Source organism: Chenopodium quinoa, unplaced genomic scaffold, assembly GCF_001683475.1.
Source record: "Chenopodium quinoa cultivar QQ74 unplaced genomic scaffold, ASM168347v1, whole genome shotgun sequence".
NCBI classification, from domain to species: Eukaryota; Viridiplantae; Streptophyta; class Magnoliopsida; order Caryophyllales; family Amaranthaceae; genus Chenopodium; species Chenopodium quinoa.
Genome location: NW_018744752.1, coordinates 10,736 through 31,800, shown reverse-complemented (window position 1 = coordinate 31,800; position 21,065 = coordinate 10,736). Strand labels below are relative to the sequence as shown.

General features: G+C 34.9%; 1 protein-coding gene and 1 pseudogene across 1 annotated transcript; one reads left to right on the top strand and one right to left on the bottom strand.

The window, feature by feature from the left end:
- Nucleotides 1-155: 155 nt before the first annotated feature.
- LOC110703708 (probable pectinesterase 15) lies at nucleotides 156-1,491 on the top strand (the record flags this gene model as incomplete). The annotated part of the gene is made up of 3 exons (XM_021881496.1): nucleotides 156-362; nucleotides 564-811; nucleotides 1,089-1,491. Coding segments are annotated over 3 exons (657 nt in total), but the record flags the coding sequence as incomplete, so codon positions are not given.
- Nucleotides 1,492-1,644: 153 nt separating this feature from the next.
- Nucleotides 1,645-11,379, bottom strand: LOC110703709 (annotated as a pseudogene).
- Between the last annotated feature and the right edge of the window lie 9,686 nt (nucleotides 11,380-21,065).

Below are 21,065 nucleotides of genomic sequence, written 5' to 3'. Positions count from 1 at the left end.
AATATAAAGAGAATAAACAAACCTGTAATTTGGAGACCGTGAAAAAGCAAATTGTGCAAACAGTTTAAAGCGGAGAGAGAATTTATAGTGTTTTGCATGCAATAGAAAATTATATTTTACTTTGTTATAACGAACATTGGGTGTTTTGAGAAAAGAATACAGCACCTCAACCATCTCCAGGAGATGAAGGAGGGCAAGGAGTGGCACTAAAAATATCAAGTGATGAAGCTGCCTTTTATGGTTGTGGATTTTATGGGTCTCAAGACACACTTAATGATGATCGTGGCAGGCATTACTTCAAGGATTGCTTCATTCAAGGTTCTATTGATTTCATTTTTGGAGAAGCTAGATCACTCTACGAGGTTATCGTAAACTCCATACTCTTCTAAATGTTGTTCTTACTTTAATAGTAGTCAAGCAGTGTCACAAAAAAATAAAAATATATATATATATATATTTAGAGACGAAGGGAATATATGTTTGTGGTTTTAGTTAATATATTCACAAGGTAACAAATAATGAGACAAGGTTATTGAAATAAAATGGTTGTATTTTCATTGTAGAATTGCACAATTAACTCGATAGCTGGGAATGCACAAGGGGTGGATGGATCAATAACGGCACACGGGAGACAATCACAAGATGAAAACACAGGATTCTCCTTTGTGAATTGCAACATTGGTGGAAGTGGTAAAATTTGGCTTGGTAGAGCTTGGGGACCCTATTCAACAGTTGTGTTTTCCAAGACATACATGTCCGAGGTTGTTTCTCCTGATGGATGGAATGATTGGAGAGATCCCTCTAGAGACTCGTACGTAAATTCTCTCTTTTAAACTTTTTCCGGAAACATACAAAGGATACGATAAGAGAAGTAAAGTTTAATTTTAATGAATGAATAAAGATAAATGCAAACATCAAAAAATAAAGATAAATGCAATATATTTCCTCTGTTTCTAATTGATCTCAACACTTACTATTTACACGAAGTAAATGTACACGCGTTAAGAACTTATAGCAAGGGACTAAAGTGAGAAGTGTCGAGATCAAATAGAAGATGTTTTCTAACGATTATTATGTGATTGTAACAGGACTGTTTTCTTCGGAGAATATGAATGCACGGGTCCAGGAGCAAGCTACGCAAATAGGGTTTCTTATAGTAAGCAACTTAACCAAAATGAGGCAGCATCATATTTGGATGTATCATATATTGATGGAAAAGATTGGCTTCTTCCTCAGCAAAAACTTTCATTCTACTCAATAGACAGCAACAAAGATGCTGAATCTTTGTAGAATTCATATATCATAACAAATTTTACATCTCGTACTCCGTATTTATCTTACAAACATACTAGAGGTATACTGTTTTTGGTGGAGATAATTGGATGTATGAACTCGTTCCTATTGTGTTAAGGGTTACATTCAGTTCTTTGACTGGGTTTTAACGGACGATTTCAAGGTAAACTGTAAGTACGGTCTTTAAATTTTAATAAAACTAGCAGAATATGCAGAACCTTGTTATTTTCCAGCATTGTAATGAAGAGAGAAAAAAATGGAGAAGGAAGAAATTGGAGCAACTGACATTGGAGGAAGAGGAAGTGTACAGAGTGAGGAAAACAGGGGAGTTAAAAATTGACTTCTTCAGCGGAAAAGAAAATTATAAAGTGCTATTAATTTGATAAAATTAATTAATTAAGGTGATAATTCACATAAAGAATGTAAACTAAGGTACATTTTGACAAGTTTACCTTAAAACAAACATGAAATTTTGAATCACAAGATCCTCACTTATTAACAAAAAATCCCTATTGGAAATTCTTTGTTGTATGAAAGGCAGAGAAGAGCAAGAGAAGACCGAACTTGACCACCAAAACTCATTTCAATCGATGAAAAATTATTGCTTCATCAATTGACGAATGACATATGGAAGGATTCCACCATGGTCGAAATAGGCGAGCTCAACCTACAAAACAATTTCATACAAATATTATTTCAGAATTTAGCCAAGCACTGAAACAAAACAATCGAATTTTAATTAAAGGATGTTCATAATAATCACCTCTGTGTCGAAGCGGATGGTGCAAACAAAGGACTTTCCATTGTCAGTTTTTACAGTGACATCTTGTCCCGGTCTAATCTCGCTAACTTTTGAAGGGAGGTCAATTGTGTATCTCTCGTGACCGGTTAGTCCTAATGTTTCGGCATCTTCACCAGCCTTGAAGCATAGAGGGATAACACCCATACCTACAAGATTACTTCGGTGGATCCTCAAAACTCTTAGAGATCACTGCTTTCACACCCTGTAATCACATTATTTATTCTCCATTATTAGGCATCTTCATACAAACAAGAGCAAAGAAACCTAATACACATTTAAAATCCACTTACCTGTAACATTGGACCTTTGGCAGCCCAATCCCTAGAGCTACCACTTCCATACTCAGCACCGGCTATGACAATGGTTTCATGACCAGCCTCCTTGTACCTCTGCAATTATGATTGAAATTGAATGCATTAAGTCTCATGCAATTAACTTTCCTTACTAAACAAAACTAACAAGTCAACATAAGTATCATTTTAAAAGCAATAGAAAAGAGATTTAGTTTTTTACCATAGCAGCATCAAAAACATACAACTTATCCCCAGTTGGAATGTGAATTGTTTTTGGACCCACTTCTCTCCATTCAAGAAGCTTGTTTACAATGCGAATGTTTGCAAAGGTACCCCTTGCCATCATTTCATCATTGCCTCTACGGCTACCATATGAGTTGAAAATCTTTGCGATCAACCCCACGTTCAAGTAGAACTTGGCTGCAGGACTATCCTTGTGGATGCTCCCCGCCGGTGAGATATGATCGGTAGTTATACTGTCACCGACATTAAGAAGACAATAGGCATCCTTTACTCCAAAAGGTCCAGGTGGATCCAAGCTCATATTCTTGAAATATGGGGGTTCATGTATGTATGTGGAGTTTGAATCCCACTTATAGAGGGTGCCAACAGGAACTTCAAGAGAGTTCCACATGGGGTTCCCCTTAGTGATAGCTTCATAGGTACTTTTGAACATGTCAGGCAATACACTTGATTGCACAACCTACACCAGCATAAAGAGCATTAAATTTCATTTCTCATCATTGAAAACAGTTACTATAGAGCATATTACAAAGGCCATACCTGAGCTATCTCATCATTGCTGGGCCAAATGTCTTCTGAAGTAAACACTCTTTCCCATCCTTCCCAGTACCAATAGGTTCTTTATCGAAATCAATATCAACCTATAAAATGCAAGATTATTGGGGTTAATTGATATTTTTTAAACTTTGTGTCCCTTACAATAAAATAAAAATAATTGATCTGACGATGAAAGAAATGACAGAAGAAGAAAGAGAAAAATAGTTATTTCATTGAATTATGTGTTACTTTATTGGTTCTGCCCTTTCATAAAATGAATTATAAGCAGTTGGAATTCTTAATCATATTTTTTGTTTCACATGCACAGATAAGTGGAAGACTGTCCCCAGACGAGAAAACCTACAATGGTAAAAAGCTACACACTCCTACAAACTATATACCCACAAAACATAACACATGATCTGGACAGGACATTAAAGAAACCCAAATTAAAGATGCCTAAGAAGTACGAGTCCATGAACAGCAGTGACTGCTGTATTCAGACCCATTCTACACGAGTTGTCCCAAAAAATCCCCTGGGAGAGGCACTAAAACCACTCATTGATGTAATCACCGTCAGAAGCAATACATTTATTATAGAACCAATATCCATCCACAAGAATCCTAGACACATCTTTATAATCCAATTCACCCAAAGTTGTATCCAGATAGCAAAATGTGTTAAATTTTCTTCACCTCTATATATTCCTTCAGGGTTGTAGGGTTGTTCCTCAAAATCACCATTTAATCCAGAAACTCAAGTGCGGCAACAGAAACATATATAACAAGAATACCATCCATTCATCCAACCCTTAGTTTTACCCCCCAGCAAAACAAATTCTTTTAATACTTTACACGGCCTTGAAATTAAAAACTCTAAAAGAACTAGATATTTAATAAGTATTAAATAATTATGCAGTTCCACAATTCAACAAACCTTCAATTTTGTTCAAACCTCAAGAAAATGAGGAATTAATGCATTATCAAATACACAACTAAAAATAAGATAAAACTTAAACCATAAACAATCTGAGCTCATCCCTGCATCTGTGTCCAGGTGTATTTTAACTATCATAAACAACCATTGAATCTAGATACCATGCATATCCCAAGGCAGTTGTGTACTTACAGTTCCAGCCAATGCATAAGCAACAACCAACGGAGGAGAAGCAAGATAGTTGGCTCGTGTCAAAGGATGAACACGCCCTTCAAAATTACGGTTACCAGAAAGCACAGCTGCTGCAACAATGTCTGTATAAACGAACCAGGCACACAATACACCATGGTGGATTAGAAGCATTTCTTAGTTGTTAGAAAGTAGCCCTAATACGAGCATTCAAGTTAATGCAATGCATGATATAATAATATGGCATCACAAACAAGACATAGACTACACAAATGGCAGCGTCACTGAAAATTCACCATCAACTACTGTATATAAGCATGTTTACTACTTTTTTTACATTTTAAAGACTATATGTAGCTCTGTGGATTTCAGAGTGATCTCAAGCAGACTTGTAACAAATATCAAGAAATAGAAAAGAGACTGAAATAAGAGAGCAAAAATATTACAAAAACCAAAAATCAAGCCAACTATTTTTACTTAGAACAATATTTGGATTACATCAAAGAAGTTTATGCTAGAAAGTATCTAAACAGAATAACAGACAGAGCTAAAGCATAATTAACACACACAATGGACATACCATTCTCAGAGATAGCTGCAGAAACAGATTCATGTAGATCACCAGAGTTTCCAATACAAGTTGTGCAACCATAACCAACAATGCTGAAGCCCTGTTGATCCAAGTATTTCTGCAGACCACTATATAAAGCACAAACCGAAAAATAAATGATCCATAAACAAGCATTTTGATTAATTTTATTGAAAAATTATGTCATCAATATATGAAAAAAACCATTACCTCTTTTCCAGATATTTTGTAACTACTCCAGATCCAGGAGCCAGACTGGTTTTAACCCAGGGCTTGACCTGATGACAAAATTATTATATAATTGGCTGAAAAGGATGATAAAAAAAAGCAAAACAATCCACCAAATAGTATGTTACATATGACTTAAAATCTAGTACAATGGCAAAGGGTCAACTTCAAATGCACATATCTCTCAATCCAGAAGTGATCTTGAGGCTCAAGATATTATGTTAAATATGACTTAAAATCTAGTACAATATATAAAACAAAATCACCTCAAGATCACTTCTGGATTGAGAGATATGTGCATTTTGAAGTTGACCCTTTGCCATTGTACTAGATTTTTAAGTCATATTTAACATACTATTTGGATTGAGAGATATGTGCATATCTCTCAATCCAGAAGTGATCTTGAGGTGATTTTAACATACCAGATTTTTAAAAAAGCAAAATCCTCAAATTCAGAGCTTGGTAACATATAAAATCTATAGTCACTAGAACCACCTATCCTATTCACAACAGTCTACAATTTACTTCATTGGTAAAACATTTAACAAGTAGGAATGTAATTGTGTTACAAGATTAATTAGTTTTTATATGTAAAAATAAATATTATTTAAGGAACTTGTTCAATTCATTCAACCGACCACCTTTCAAAAGGCAATCAACCAAGGAATTTACAGAAACATGTCACGGAATTGTTAATGCGTCATCATTCGAATCCTAAGAGCAAGACATAAAACATGATCATAAGAGGCAAGTTAACTAACCTCTAAACCCAACTCAGTAGCTTTCTTTGCGACCAAAGCAGCACCCAACATAACACTTGGGTTTGATGTGTTTGTGCAACTTGTTATTGCTGCTATAACAACACTACCATGCTTCAATTCAGCAGTCTGGCCATTGAACGAAAATTTAACAGTTTTATCCTGCTCTTCTTTGGGAATAGCAAATCCCTACAAGATAACAATGTGATAGGTAATGAATTAACACCAAATGAGAGCCCATAATAACAATATATACAAGAGAGGAATAGTGAAATGAATTTAAAAAAACAAGTAAACAAAATTAAGCAGATGGTTTTACCTTAAACCCAACTTTATTGTTAAGACACCCATGCCAATCAGCCTTCATTTCCTTTAGAGGAACGCGGTCATGTGGCCTATCAGTAACGGGTCACGTCAGCACCATACTATAGATCCAATGGAAATATTTATAAGAAACGTACCGTTTTGGTCCTGATATGCATGGCTCAACATCTGCTAAATCCAACTGAAGATATGATGAATAAACTCTTTCTTGTTGAGGCTGATACAGGAATAATTTTGTTTATATTAGAACATATATGCCAACATTACAGCTAAATGGTAAAAGCTAAAAAGTTTGACAAGTTTCAACCTCACTATAGTCAACAAACATTTTGTTTGCCCGTAAATATTGCTCGATCATAGCAACCTGTAAGTAAGGAAACACAAAATTTAGTGATGGTCAACTTGATGTAAAAACTCATAAAGCTTTTAAAATACAGAAAAGAAAAAAAAGAAAAAAAAAGAAAAGAAAGAAATAGATAAGGCATATGTTGTAACTCACAGTCTCATCACTTCTTCCAGTCAATTTTAGGTACTCCAAAGTAACATGATCCACAGGGAAGAAACCCATAGTTGCTCCATATTCAGGAGACATGTTGGCAATAGTAGCCCTGTCAGCAAGTGACAACTGACCGACTCCCTCTCCTGTAAGTGCAAGAAGAAACATAAACTTCTGCAATGACCCTACTAATCAAATAACCACCCTCCACACCTCCACATGTAACCATCCACCAACTTACCATGAAACTCTACAAACTTGCCAACAACACCATGCTTCCTCAACATTTGGGTTGCTGTCAAAACCAGATCTGTGGCTGTAACACCATCACGTAGTTTACCAGTCATCTTGAATCCAACAACACCGGGTAAAACCATGCTCATGGGCTGTACAATCAAACTCACATGGTGTTAGGGAGTAAGAAATCCAAAACCTCTTTTCATAATGACTTATAAATATCAATTAAAAACAAAACAAAAGATGATCCATAGAACCTAGATACTTCTAACTTCTAAGATATCTTAGTATTAATACAAGGAATAGTAAAATAGCATGTATAACTTCTTTTTCTTTTCTACATTTAAATTTAGATCAGTTGTTTATGCCTTGTTTTACATGGGACTACACTTGGTTAAGCAATTCATCAAATAGAAAACTTGTATTACAGAGCAGAGAATAGTGAATACCAAAGAAGTGGTGCAATAAAGAAACATTTTTTTTTTTTTGTTTTTTATTTTAAAAAAAAAAATTAAATTAAAAAAAAATGCCAAGCAACGTGACAAATTACAATTTAGACCACCCAAAAAAAAATCTACAAATTACAATTTAGACCACCCAAAATAAATCTAAGGTATTGTTTGGTTGAACAAAAACAAATGGAGGAATTGAATTGATACGAGTTTAGAAATAAGTGATTTGTAATAAAAAGTGGAAATGTAGGAAGTGCAAGTTAATGGGAATTTCCAATGCCCACAAACATGGGAATCAATTTACCAATCCCCTCCCCCCTTCCCCGCGATAACTCAAAATTCCCATGATTTGCAATAGCCTTCATAACCAAATAAGTTTAGTCAATTCCTAGGAAATTTGATGCGGGATTTTAATTCCAATGTCATACAAATGCCTATGGGAATGAAATTCAAAGTCAACCAAATAACACCTAATACCATACATATGCACAAAACCATATTAACCCCTTATTTCTATTTTATAATGTCACTTAAATCAAGCCATGTACTTTATTTCAGCCTTTCCAGCAACAACATTCACTGCAGCAAATTTTGCATTATGATGTAAAGCAGGAATATCTTATGAGCACCACCCACCTGGCCAAGCATAGTTGCCTCAGCTTCAATTCCTCCAACACCCCATCCAGCAACACCTAGCCCGTCAATCATGGTTGTGTGTGAATCGGTACCAACAACACTATCGGGATAAAGAAGTCCCTCGTTGTTGAAAACTACCCGTCCAAGATACTCCAGATTGACCTGTAATTTCATGAAAAGCACAGCTTGAATAGTTAACATAGTTTGCCCAAAAAAAAATCAAGCCCGAAACCAAGATTTCAAGGAAATTGAAAACATTATACCTTACTTCATAAACATATTGCCACTTGTATAAAATGTAGAGTCCTTTCGAGTTGGTAAAATTTTTGGGTGTCAAAGAAAAATATAGGAACTTGAGTATAGGCAGTATAATTACCACTAATTACTTTGTTATAAGTTTTACAACAAACTAATCCCTCCTCTTTCAATATATAGTGCTTTTAACAGTTAGACTTTATTCTAGTCATCCAATTCAATAAGTAAACCTCGGGTGAACTAATAAAAATTATCCTATATTTCCTCATCTCACCATAATTGTGCTCATAAAAGTCACACGTTAAATAATGGGACAACAAAAAGAAATAACTAAAATCTATCATACTTAATGGAACGGGAGTAGGTGAAATCTCTATTTAATCAACCAAATCATAAAAGACTATCTTATTTGATCAAGAAAAGAAAAACACACCAGAGTCCAATATTAAAATAAAATAAAATAAATATAAAAAATAAACACCCTACCAACTCTATGGTCTCTCAGGAAGACCCAGGAGCATTCTATTTCAATGAATACTATTAAAGTATAAAAGCAAAGAGGAAAAAACAAAAGGACAACATGATTAAGCCAGTATGCTGCTACCAGTACATTAAAAATTATAATGTCCTACTAAACACTCTAGTAAGAATGATATAATTAAATACGAGTAAACATCAGCCCTTGCAAATGATCAAAATCCAGGAATTACTCTTACCTGGTGCACAATTCCAGAACCAGGTGGAACAACAAGCATGTTACGGAAAGCAGTTGATCCCCATTTTAAGAAACCAAACCTCTCTCCATTCCTCTTAAATTCAAGTTCCATATTTGCCTGGACTGCGTTTGCAGACCTTGCTACATCAACTTGAACTGAATGATCAATGACAAGATCCACAGGAACCTGCCATGCATAATAAGGAGACTAAAGTTAAGATTACAAGTATATGGTTCTTAAGAAAATGAAATGCGTACAAAGAAAGCAAAAATATTAGTTCAAAGCACGGAACATGGTAACACTCTTCCCTTTTGGCCATTTCTTTGTTGGGTTAGAGACATAATTAAAAAACAAGACTGCTATGATAAAACACAGTGAATGGCTTATAGTAGTATATTATACTGGGTCACAGCCACTGAAGTACTGAACTATAATTTTCAGGTTCATCATAAATACAGAAAAGGAAACGGACCAATGGGTTGATCTTGTTAGGGTCACTGTTAAGGTTCTTCATGGCATCCCTCATAGCAGCCAAATCAACCACAGCTGGCACTCCTGTGAAATCCTAGAAACAAAAACAAAGCTTAATGTATTTGTATATTGGTCACAAGTCTTCATACATACACCAATACAATACCCAGGCTTAGTAACGAAGTAAAAAACCTGTAAAAGGACACGCGCAGGCTTAAAGGGGATTTCAACTAGCTTAGGTGCTGAGTTTTCCCAGTCAATGATTTTCTCAACATCATCCTTTTTTACTTGAAAGCCATCACAGTTGCGAATGGCTGACTCCAAGAGGATCCGAATGGAGAAAGGTAACTTTTCTGCGATATAAAACAACCAAGTCAAAAGAAAATTGTTAATTTAACCAAGTAAGCATTTAGTCAAAGTCATAGACTATACCAACAGAGTTCTAATAACCAAACTTACCAACTCTAGGATCATTAAGACCTGGAAGACTGTAATACTTTCCAAATTCACCACCACCCGATTTGGGTAGACTGGTGAAGATTCCCTTGTAAGGATGCTCAGAAGCTGAAGAATTGTAGAATCAAAAGATTAGAAGGTTATTATTATCAGTACTGTTTAAAGGTTATTCAGTTCAATTTATTTCATTGCTTATATTGCATAACCTTTAATGGTTACTCCGTATTTAGTTTCATTCAGTACTTTTGATTTGAAAAAAATATCAAAATCTTGAAAATCCACAAATTCATTGCAGCAATTCAACAAGTTGATTCCCACATCATATGGTGAGTCAATAATTTAATCAAAATTGAAGTCCAGATACTAAAACGCTGTGAAACCCGCAATTTAAAAGCTACACTCGGTTGTATATTGGGATTAAAAACAACATTGTCTTGGTTATTCAAAAATGACTTTCTTTATAAACAAGTCAAAGATTTGCTATACTTTATGGTTAGAGATTCTTGTTTATTTAGGAATAATACTCCATAGCATAGAAGGCACAAACATTATTCTAAAAGCACATAACTTTTTTTTTTTTTTTGACAATAAAAGCACATAACTTTATTATACAAGCAATTTGTGATAAATAAAAGCACTACAATCGGAACTTAATAATAGCATAAAAGGCACAAACATCATTATAAAAGCATGTAACACTATAATATATACATTTTCAAAAAAAAATAAATAAATAAATAAATAAAATAAAATCACTTTATAACATCATTGTCATTGCATCCGATTGCATCTAAATCTACGTACAACCGGGTGTATCATCTACCAATAGGCAAAACCAAAAGGTTTTTGAATCTTTTGATCATTCTTAAAGAGCATATTTCCATCAACATCAACTGATATTATATTATCGATGAATAAAAAGTCAATTACTTCAAATATAAACAATCCATAATTTGTAAAAAATCAATCTTACTTGTTTTTTAATCAACCCATATTATCAATAAATTAAGCTCAATCCATTAAAAATACGAGAAATAAACAACCCACGATTAATTTAATTCAATCTTACTTGTTTTCAGATTAAACCACAAACATTAAGTTAATAATTATAATATAAATAATCCAACAATCACAACATCGATTTAAATTTCCACAAAAATCACATTTAATAATTAAAAATTATACCCATAGTTGCGATCCTTCGTTGGAATCGTTCAATAGGAGTAGAAGAAGATCGCCAGTGAATCTAGCGGGAAGTAGATCGGAGACTCAATGAGAATCGGTAATCGGAAACTGGGTAAGATTAGGAGAAGAGGAGAGAGAAAGAGAATGAAAATGATGAAGCAAAATGAGCAGGTGTTATTCTTAGCAATGGGAAAATGAAAGACGTCTCTGTATCATATCATGACTTAAGTGATTCAATTCCACCTACTACCACTGCATTTATTTTTGAATTTCAACCTTAAATTGTGTATATCCCTTTTTTTTCTTTTCTTTTTTTTGGTGTTAAATGCAATAAACTGTGGCGTATATATCCATATATCGTTTTACTCCTTCGTGTTTTAATAAGTGTTACAGTTTGACCGACACATAGTTTTTGGGCAATTTAATTAACTTAAATAAAATAAGAGGTAAATGGGATTGTTGGAGTATTAAAAAATTATAAAAGAAAGATAGTGGGGTTAATAGTTTATTGAAAAGTAATACTCCCTTCATTTTTAAGTACTTGCTATATTTCTCCATCTGCGGAGTTTTAGGAGAAATTGGAGAAACTAATAAAATATGGAGGTAGTGGTGTTAGTGGAAAAATAAAAAATTGTAAAAAAAAAAACAAAAAATAGTGGAGAAATTAGAGAAGAGAGAATATGAAATTAATAAAATATGATATTTGTTGGGTCCACTAGGTGAGAGAAATTAGTTAAATATTATAAAAACTTTCCAAATAAGGAAATGGAACAAGTATTTAAAAATAGTCGAAAAAAGAAAAGTGGAGCACGTATTTAAAAACGGAGGGAGTACATGTGAGAGGAAAGATAGAACATAAAAAGTAGTAGTGGTTTTAGGTGGGGACCATGAGAAGAGAGAGATAATATATTTAAATGTAGTTTTTTTGCCAATAAAGGAAGTGTAACACTTATTAAAACACGGTCAAATTTAGTAAGTGTAACATGTATTAAAAAACAGAGGGAGTATTACTTATATTTTAAAATATTCCGTTTTTTTTTTGTCTCATTTTGACGAACTAGACCTCAACCTTCATGTTTTCTTTTTGTCCCATTTACGGGTGAAGTACTTAAAAGTAAGGGGGGGAGGATATAGGTTCCTCACCTCCAAATTCCACGGTTGGGAGGATTCAACCCAATGTGAATTCCTCACCAACTATATCAAGCCTTGCTCGGTGAGTTGATAAATCACATTTATATAGAGTTTATAGGCACAATTATGCTAGTTTTATAGTTGCTTTTTGAGTCTTTTATCGCTTTTTTAGGCCGCAATTGCATAATTTGTCCTTTTTGTGCTCTATTGCGCTTCGTTTGTGTTTTTCTTAATGTTTCAGGTAGTTTCTATAACTATTTGGACGCTTTCAAAGTGGTTTTGGAAAAATCGAACAATGAAAGGATGAAAAGTCGATGGATTGAGGTTGTTCAATGAAGTATATATGTTTGTGCAATATTATTTTGAGATTTATATGCATGAGGAATGAATATAGCATCCATAAGGGTTGCTATGCACTTTTTGGAAATTAATTTAAGCTAGAAACGAAGGAAAAACGATGGTCTACAAAGTGGAAAAACAGACCTTTGGTCACTCTTTTGATCATAACTTGAGTTTTACAGATCGGAATGAATCAATTCAAATTGCATTAGAAACTAGACTTGAAGATATTTCCATTTATAGGTCGCACGCCCCTATACAATTCCTAGATCTCAAGATACAAGCCTTTGAAGTTGACCTTGCGAAGCTGCCAATCCATCGCCCAGCCATCGGGCGATGGACGTGCTGTGCGATCGGCCGTGAGCTGCTGGTTGGGGCGATGGAAAACCAGCGGCCACTGGTCGAACTCCCCCTTGTGCAGCTCGTCCAACCATCGGCCACCCATCGCCCGATGGGTGGTGCGCGCATTTGATGATCGAGGAGTCCTATGTGGACTACAACTCTTAAATTCGACCAATCATTAAATTTCTTTTGTTATTTTTATTTTCCTATTTTATTTAGGTTTAGGATAATATAAATACTCAAGGGATATTATTTTTCCCCTATGCCTTTTATATCTTTTATTATTTTACGTTCTTTTAGTTTTCTCTCGAATCCTAGTTTCTCATGGCATTTCCATGGATTCTTCCATGGATGATTCTTGGGTTTATTATTTCAATTCATTGAGGTATTTTATTCTATTTTAATTATGTTTTATTCCTTAGATCTAGTTTTAATTATTTCTTCCACGTTTGAGTAGTTTATTTCTAGGGTTTGGGAATCCATGATTATATGACGAATCTTCATTGGTATTTTTAATATTTTGATTATTCATTTCTCTAATTGATAGTTTTTTATTGTTAATCTTGCAACTTGATCAATTGTTTGATTATTGTTAATAAGAGTTTGAATCGAAAGATCTTACTTTTAGAGACTTGCCTACAATTAGCAATTCTGATTATGTTAGCGACCGAACTACATATGTTGAATTGAGAGCGTTAAGACCTGACCGTAGGCTTAACAATTGCTCTAGATAATTGATTGATTGGATTGTTATTGATATTTGATAGATTTAGAACTATAAACATGGTGAACCATAACCCTAGGTCTTTTTATTAATTATTTTGTCCTTTTTTTAATTCAGAATATATTTTTATCCTAATTTCGTGACGTAGTTTAGTTTCTCCATACCTTAGAAGTTAGATTGAATAACCATCTCTCTGTGGATTCGACCCTACTTACCCTACTATATTGTTAGTTGGTTTTGTTAGGAATTTATTTTTGACAAGTGTACGACAACCTATCATGAGTATAACTTAAGCCTTGCTTGGTGAATTCCATCTTTATTTATTATAAGGTTGCAATTTTGAAACTTAGGGTCTGTTCTCTTCAGATTATTTTCAGTTCAGTTCTTAATTTCCTTTTCTCGTAAAATATTCAATTCAGTCAATTAGAAAAGGCTCTTAGGGTGCATTCTTTACTTAAATTTATTTAAACTAGCTAGCTTAGTTGATTAAAATCTTCAATGGTGATACTTAAGATCAAATCTCGTTTATATCATTACCGTAAATAGAATATATCCTTACTCGATCATCCAACCTAATATACTCAATCCGAAACCCAAACTCTATCCAAAATCACTTCACTTGATTTTGATTTGATTCAACTTAAACCACACTACAAGAAAATTGTCTTTTCGTAGCGATTATTTTGTAGCGATTGTACATTCGCTACAATATGCAAGTATATTTGTGAAATAATTAAGGAAATCGTATCATTTTACAATCGCCGTGGTTTTCCCATATAAAATCGATACGGAAAACTAATAATACATATCCACACTATTTTTTCACATTTATAAAATTATGAGAAATCGTATCATTTACAATCGCCACTAAATCCCAAAAATCGATACAAAAAACCTTTTCTACACTAGATATATAAATATTGTTTGATAAAGAATACATAAAATATATCATAGTTTATTGGTGAAACATTAAATATAAGAGTTTGAGTTGCATGTTTCGAATCTTGTAAAGATCATATGTATGATTTTTTTTTGAAGAAAATGAGTTCAACATTTATAGCGATTATAATTGCTACAATAATCACCACGATTGAATGTAGTTTTTTCGTATCGATTATTGAGGCCAACTCCAGCGATATTGAAAACCACTACTAAAGGCTAAGGCAACGGGGGATAAAGTATCGAATGACTATTCGTTGGGAAAGCTTTTTGTTGCAATTACAATCGATACTAAAAGTTAAAATAATCGCTACGAAAAGACAATTTTTCTTGTAGTATCAACTTGATACAATAATAGTATTTCTAATGATTATTTTCTTAAATAAACACACTACGTATTAGTAATAGAAACGAAAATGACTTGATCCAATCCAAACCCAAAGTTAAGTCGAACGAGTCTTACCCAAAAATTGTCCAACTCGAAACCGATTCGAACAATTGAAGTTGGCAAATTTCACAAAAACATTTATTTCCCAAGATCAATTTCTTTTTTCTTTTATTGCATTTTCCCCAAATTGGTTCACAAACCCATGCAGCTAGGGGTGTTCAAAAATACCCGACCCGAGCGACCCGACCCGACGACCCGGTAAATTTCTGGCGGGTATTTTTTTATTTTTTTTTCAAAATTTTCCAAGTCGGGTACCCGACCCAGTAAAAAAGATTTGTGACGGGTCGGGTCATGGGCCGTCGTATGTGCTAATCGGGTACCCGTTGACCCACTATTTTTTTTTATTTAAAATATATATGTACTGCTAGTAAAACCCTACGCTTTTATGTTCCCACTTCCCCTTTAGCAGCCGCCACACGCACTCTTTCCTCTCTCCGTCCTCCATCCCTTTCATCCCTCTCTCTGTCCTCCAATGCTTTCATAGTTTCATCCGCCCTCTCTCTCTCTCTCTCTCTCTCTCTCTCTCTCTCTCTCTCCTTCATCTTACTCACAGTCTCACATGGTCTTCAGCCACCGCGCGAGAGAATAATACCCTTCATCAACCCAGAAAATTGAAGCAACACAAGATCTCCTGCCGTCCACCGCAACGACAACCAGAAGTACAAGATCTACTGTTGTAAACAACATGATGGGTCCAAGTTCATTCAAATTTGATTTTGAAAGATGTTAATTTATAATTGTTAATGGTGTTTGCCCAAGTATGATAAAGTTTGCAACTTTGCAATTTCTTTAATCTTTTGGATTATAGGCTTGTATGATGTTTAATTTGTTGTAGTTTTTTTTTTAAATATAATTGATTATAAGTTTGTTCAGTATAACGACTATTTATAGTTTATACTATGATAAAGTTTATAAAACTCACTCACTCACATGAAAGTGATGAATGAAACTATCAAATCAAGTTTTTTTTACAGAAAGAATTGGTGGATTAATAATTTCGGGTACCCTATGACCCGACCCGGGAAATTTGGGTACCCGAAATCGGGTACCCAAAATTCCCGGGTCGGGGCATGGGCCGACTTACAAACTACTCGAAGATCCGGGTACCCGCTTTTTCGGGTACCCAAAAACCCGGGTACCCGGATCTGAACACCCCTACATGCAGCTTTATAAACATAGACAAATTTGCTTTCAAAAAAAAAGTATTAAACTTTCTCTTAAACATTTACAAGCAATATAACTGTGCTAATATAAAATATAAATCTGTTGAGAAGATAGGCCAACTCAGCCTGTTCCTTCTCATCACTTTCATCATACTCATCGACTCCAAAACGTGATACACTTGACTTCAAGCAACCTGTCCAAGTGCAAGTGAGTATTGCAGGCTCGCAATTGTCTAATGGCACTGTCACAAATGCGAGCAGTGAGGTATAAGTGCTTGTTCAATCACTAGTGGACCAGCAGCTAGAGCCAAGAAAGTAGCTTGTTCAATCACTGCTGGACCAGCACTACAAGAAAATTGTCTTTTCGTTGCGATTATTTTGTAGCGATTGTACATTCGCTACAATATGCAAGTATATTTGTGAAATAATTAAGGAAATCGTATCATTTTACAATCGCCGTGGTTTTCCCATATAAAATCGATACGGAAAACTAATAATACATATCCACACTATTTTTTCACATTTATAAAATTATGAGAAATCGTATCATTTACAATCGCCACTAAATCCCAAAAATCGATACAAAAAACCTTTTTCTACACTAGATATATAAATATTGTTTGATAAAGAATACATAAAATATATCATAGTTTATTGGTGAAACATTAAATATAAGAGTTTGAGTTGCATGTTTCGAATCTTGTAAAGATCATATGTATGATTTTTTTTGAAGAAAATGAGTTCAACATTTATAGCGATTATAATTGCTACAATAATCACCACGATTGAATGTAGTTTTTCGTATCGATTATTGAGGCCAACTCCAGCGATATTGAAAACCACTACTAAAGGCTAAGGCAACGGGGGATAAAGTATCGAATGACTATTCGTTGGGAAAGCTTTTTGTTGCAATTACAATCGATACTAAAAGTTAAAATAATCGCTACGAAAAGACAATTTTTCTTGTAGTATCAACTTGATACAATAATAGTATTTCTAATGATTATTTTCTTAAATAAACACACTACGTATTAGTAATAGAAACGAAAATGACTTGATCCAATCCAAACCCAAAGTTAAGTCGAACGAGTCTTACCCAAAAATTGTCCAACTCGAAACCGATTCGAACAATTGAAGTTGGCAAATTTCACAAAAACATTTATTTCCCAAGATCAATTTCTTTTTTCTTTTATTGCATTTTCCCCAAATTGGTTCACAAACCCATGCAGCTAGGGGTGTTCAAAAATACCCGACCCGAGCGACCCGACCCGACGACCCGGTAAATTTCTGGCGGGTATTTTTTTATTTTTTTTTTCAAAATTTTCCAAGTCGGGTACCCGACCCAGTAAAAAAGATTTGTGACGGGTCGGGTCATGGGCCGTCGTATGTGCTAATCGGGTACCCGTTGACCCACTATTTTTTTTTATTTAAAATATATATGTACTGCTAGTAAAACCCTACGCTTTTATGTTCCCACTTCCCCTTTAGCAGCCGCCACACGCACTCTTTCCTCTCTCCGTCCTCCATCCCTTTCATCCCTCTCTCTGTCCTCCAATGCTTTCATAGTTTCATCCGCCCTCTCTCTCTCTCTCTCTCTCTCTCTCTCTCTCTCTCTCTCCTTCATCTTACTCACAGTCTCACATGGTCTTCAGCCACCGCGCGAGAGAATAATACCCTTCATCAACCCAGAAAATTGAAGCAACACAAGATCTCCTGCCGTCCACCGCAACGACAACCAGAAGTACAAGATCTACTGTTGTAAACAACATGATGGGTCCAAGTTCATTCAAATTTGATTTTGAAAGATGTTAATTTATAATTGTTAATGGTGTTTGCCCAAGTATGATAAAGTTTGCAACTTTGCAATTTCTTTAATCTTTTGGATTATAGGCTTGTATGATGTTTAATTTGTTGTAGTTTTTTTTTTAAATATAATTGATTATAAGTTTGTTCAGTATAACGACTATTTATAGTTTATACTATGATAAAGTTTATAAAACTCACTCACTCACATGAAAGTGATGAATGAAACTATCAAATCAAGTTTTTTTTACAGAAAGAATTGGTGGATTAATAATTTCGGGTACCCTATGACCCGACCCGGGAATTTTGGGTACCCGAAATCGGGTACCCAAAATTCCCGGGTCGGGGCATGGGCCGACTTACAAACTACTCGAAGATCCGGGTACCCGCTTTTTCGGGTACCCAAAAACCCGGGTACCCGGATCTGAACACCCCTACATGCAGCTTTATAAACATAGACAAATTTGCTTTCAAAAAAAAAGTATTAAACTTTCTCTTAAACATTTACAAGCAATATAACTGTGCTAATATAAAATATAAATCTGTTGAGAAGATAGGCCAACTCAGCCTGTTCCTTCTCATCACTTTCATCATACTCATCGACTCCAAAACGTGATACACTTGACTTCAAGCAACCTGTCCAAGTGCAAGTGAGTATTGCAGGCTCGCAATTGTCTAATGGCACTGTCACAAATGCGAGCAGTGAGGTATAAGTGCTTGTTCAATCACTAGTGGACCAGCAGCTAGAGCCAAGAAAGTAGCTTGTTCAATCACTGCTGGACCAGCACTACAAGAAAATTGTCTTTTCGTTGCGATTATTTTGTAGCGATTGTACATTCGCTACAATATGCAAGTATATTTGTGAAATAATTAAGGAAATCGTATCATTTTACAATCGCCGTGGTTTTCCCATATAAAATCGATACGGAAAACTAATAATACATATCCACACTATTTTTTCACATTTATAAAATTATGAGAAATCGTATCATTTACAATCGCCACTAAATCCCAAAAATCGATACAAAAAACCTTTTCTACACTAGATATATAAATATTGTTTGATAAAGAATACATAAAATATATCATAGTTTATTGGTGAAACATTAAATATAAGAGTTTGAGTTGCATGTTTCGAATCTTGTAAAGATCATATGTATGATTTTTTTTGAAGAAAATGAGTTCAACATTTATAGCGATTATAATTGCTACAATAATCACCACGATTGAATGTAGTTTTTCGTATCGATTATTGAGGCCAACTCCAGCGATATTGAAAACCACTACTAAAGGCTAAGGCAACGGGGGATAAAGTATCGAATGACTATTCGTTGGGAAAGCTTTTTGTTGCAATTACAATCGATACTAAAAGTTAAAATAATCGCTACGAAAAGACAATTTTTCTTGTAGTATCAACTTGATACAATAATAGTATTTCTAATGATTATTTTCTTAAATAAACACACTACGTATTAGTAATAGAAACGAAAATGACTTGATCCAATCCAAACCCAAAGTTAAGTCGAACGAGTCTTACCCAAAAATTGTCCAACTCGAAACCGATTCGAACAATTGAAGTTGGCAAATTTCACAAAAACATTTATTTCCCAAGATCAATTTCTTTTTTCTTTTATTGCATTTTCCCCAAATTGGTTCACAAACCCATGCAGCTAGGGGTGTTCAAAAATACCCGACCCGAGCGACCCGACCCGACGACCCGGTAAATTTCTGGCGGGTATTTTTTTATTTTTTTTTTCAAAATTTTCCAAGTCGGGTACCCGACCCAGTAAAAAAGATTTGTGACGGGTCGGGTCATGGGCCGTCGTATGTGCTAATCGGGTACCCGTTGACCCACTATTTTTTTTTATTTAAAATATATATGTACTGCTAGTAAAACCCTACGCTTTTATGTTCCCACTTCCCCTTTAGCAGCCGCCACACGCACTCTTTCCTCTCTCCGTCCTCCATCCCTTTCATCCCTCTCTCTGTCCTCCAATGCTTTCATAGTTTCATCCGCCCTCTCTCTCTCTCTCTCTCTCTCTCTCTCTCTCTCTCTCTCCTTCATCTTACTCACAGTCTCACATGGTCTTCAGCCACCGCGCGAGAGAATAATACCCTTCATCAACCCAGAAAATTGAAGCAACACAAGATCTCCTGCCGTCCACCGCAACGACAACCAGAAGTACAAGATCTACTGTTGTAAACAACATGATGGGTCCAAGTTCATTCAAATTTGATTTTGAAAGATGTTAATTTATAATTGTTAATGGTGTTTGCCCAAGTATGATAAAGTTTGCAACTTTGCAATTTCTTTAATCTTTTGGATTATAGGCTTGTATGATGTTTAATTTGTTGTAGTTTTTTTTTTTAAATATAATTGATTATAAGTTTGTTCAGTATAACGACTATTTATAGTTTATACTATGATAAAGTTTATAAAACTCACTCACTCACATGAAAGTGATGAATGAAACTATCAAATCAAGTTTTTTTTACAGAAAGAATTGGTGGATTAATAATTTCGGGTACCCTATGACCCGACCCGGGAATTTTGGGTACCCGAAATCGGGTACCCAAAATTCCCGGGTCGGGGCATGGGCCGACTTACAAACTACTCGAAGATCCGGGTACCCGCTTTTTCGGGTACCCAAAAACCCGGGTACCCGGATCTGAACACCCCTACATGCAGCTTTATAAACATAGACAAATTTGCTTTCAAAAAAAAAGTATTAAACTTTCTCTTAAACATTTACAAGCAATATAACTGTGCTAATATAAAATATAAATCTGTTGAGAAGATAGGCCAACTCAGCCTGTTCCTTCTCATCACTTTCATCATACTCATCGACTCCAAAACGTGATACACTTGACTTCAAGCAACCTGTCCAAGTGCAAGTGAGTATTGCAGGCTCGCAATTGTCTAATGGCACTGTCACAAATGCGAGCAGTGAGGTATAAGTGCTTGTTCAATCACTAGTGGACCAGCAGCTAGAGCCAAGAAAGTAGCTTGTTCAATCACTGCTGGACCAGCAGAAAGAGCCAAGAAAGCAGAACCAACTTGTAGGGAATATTTCAAGCA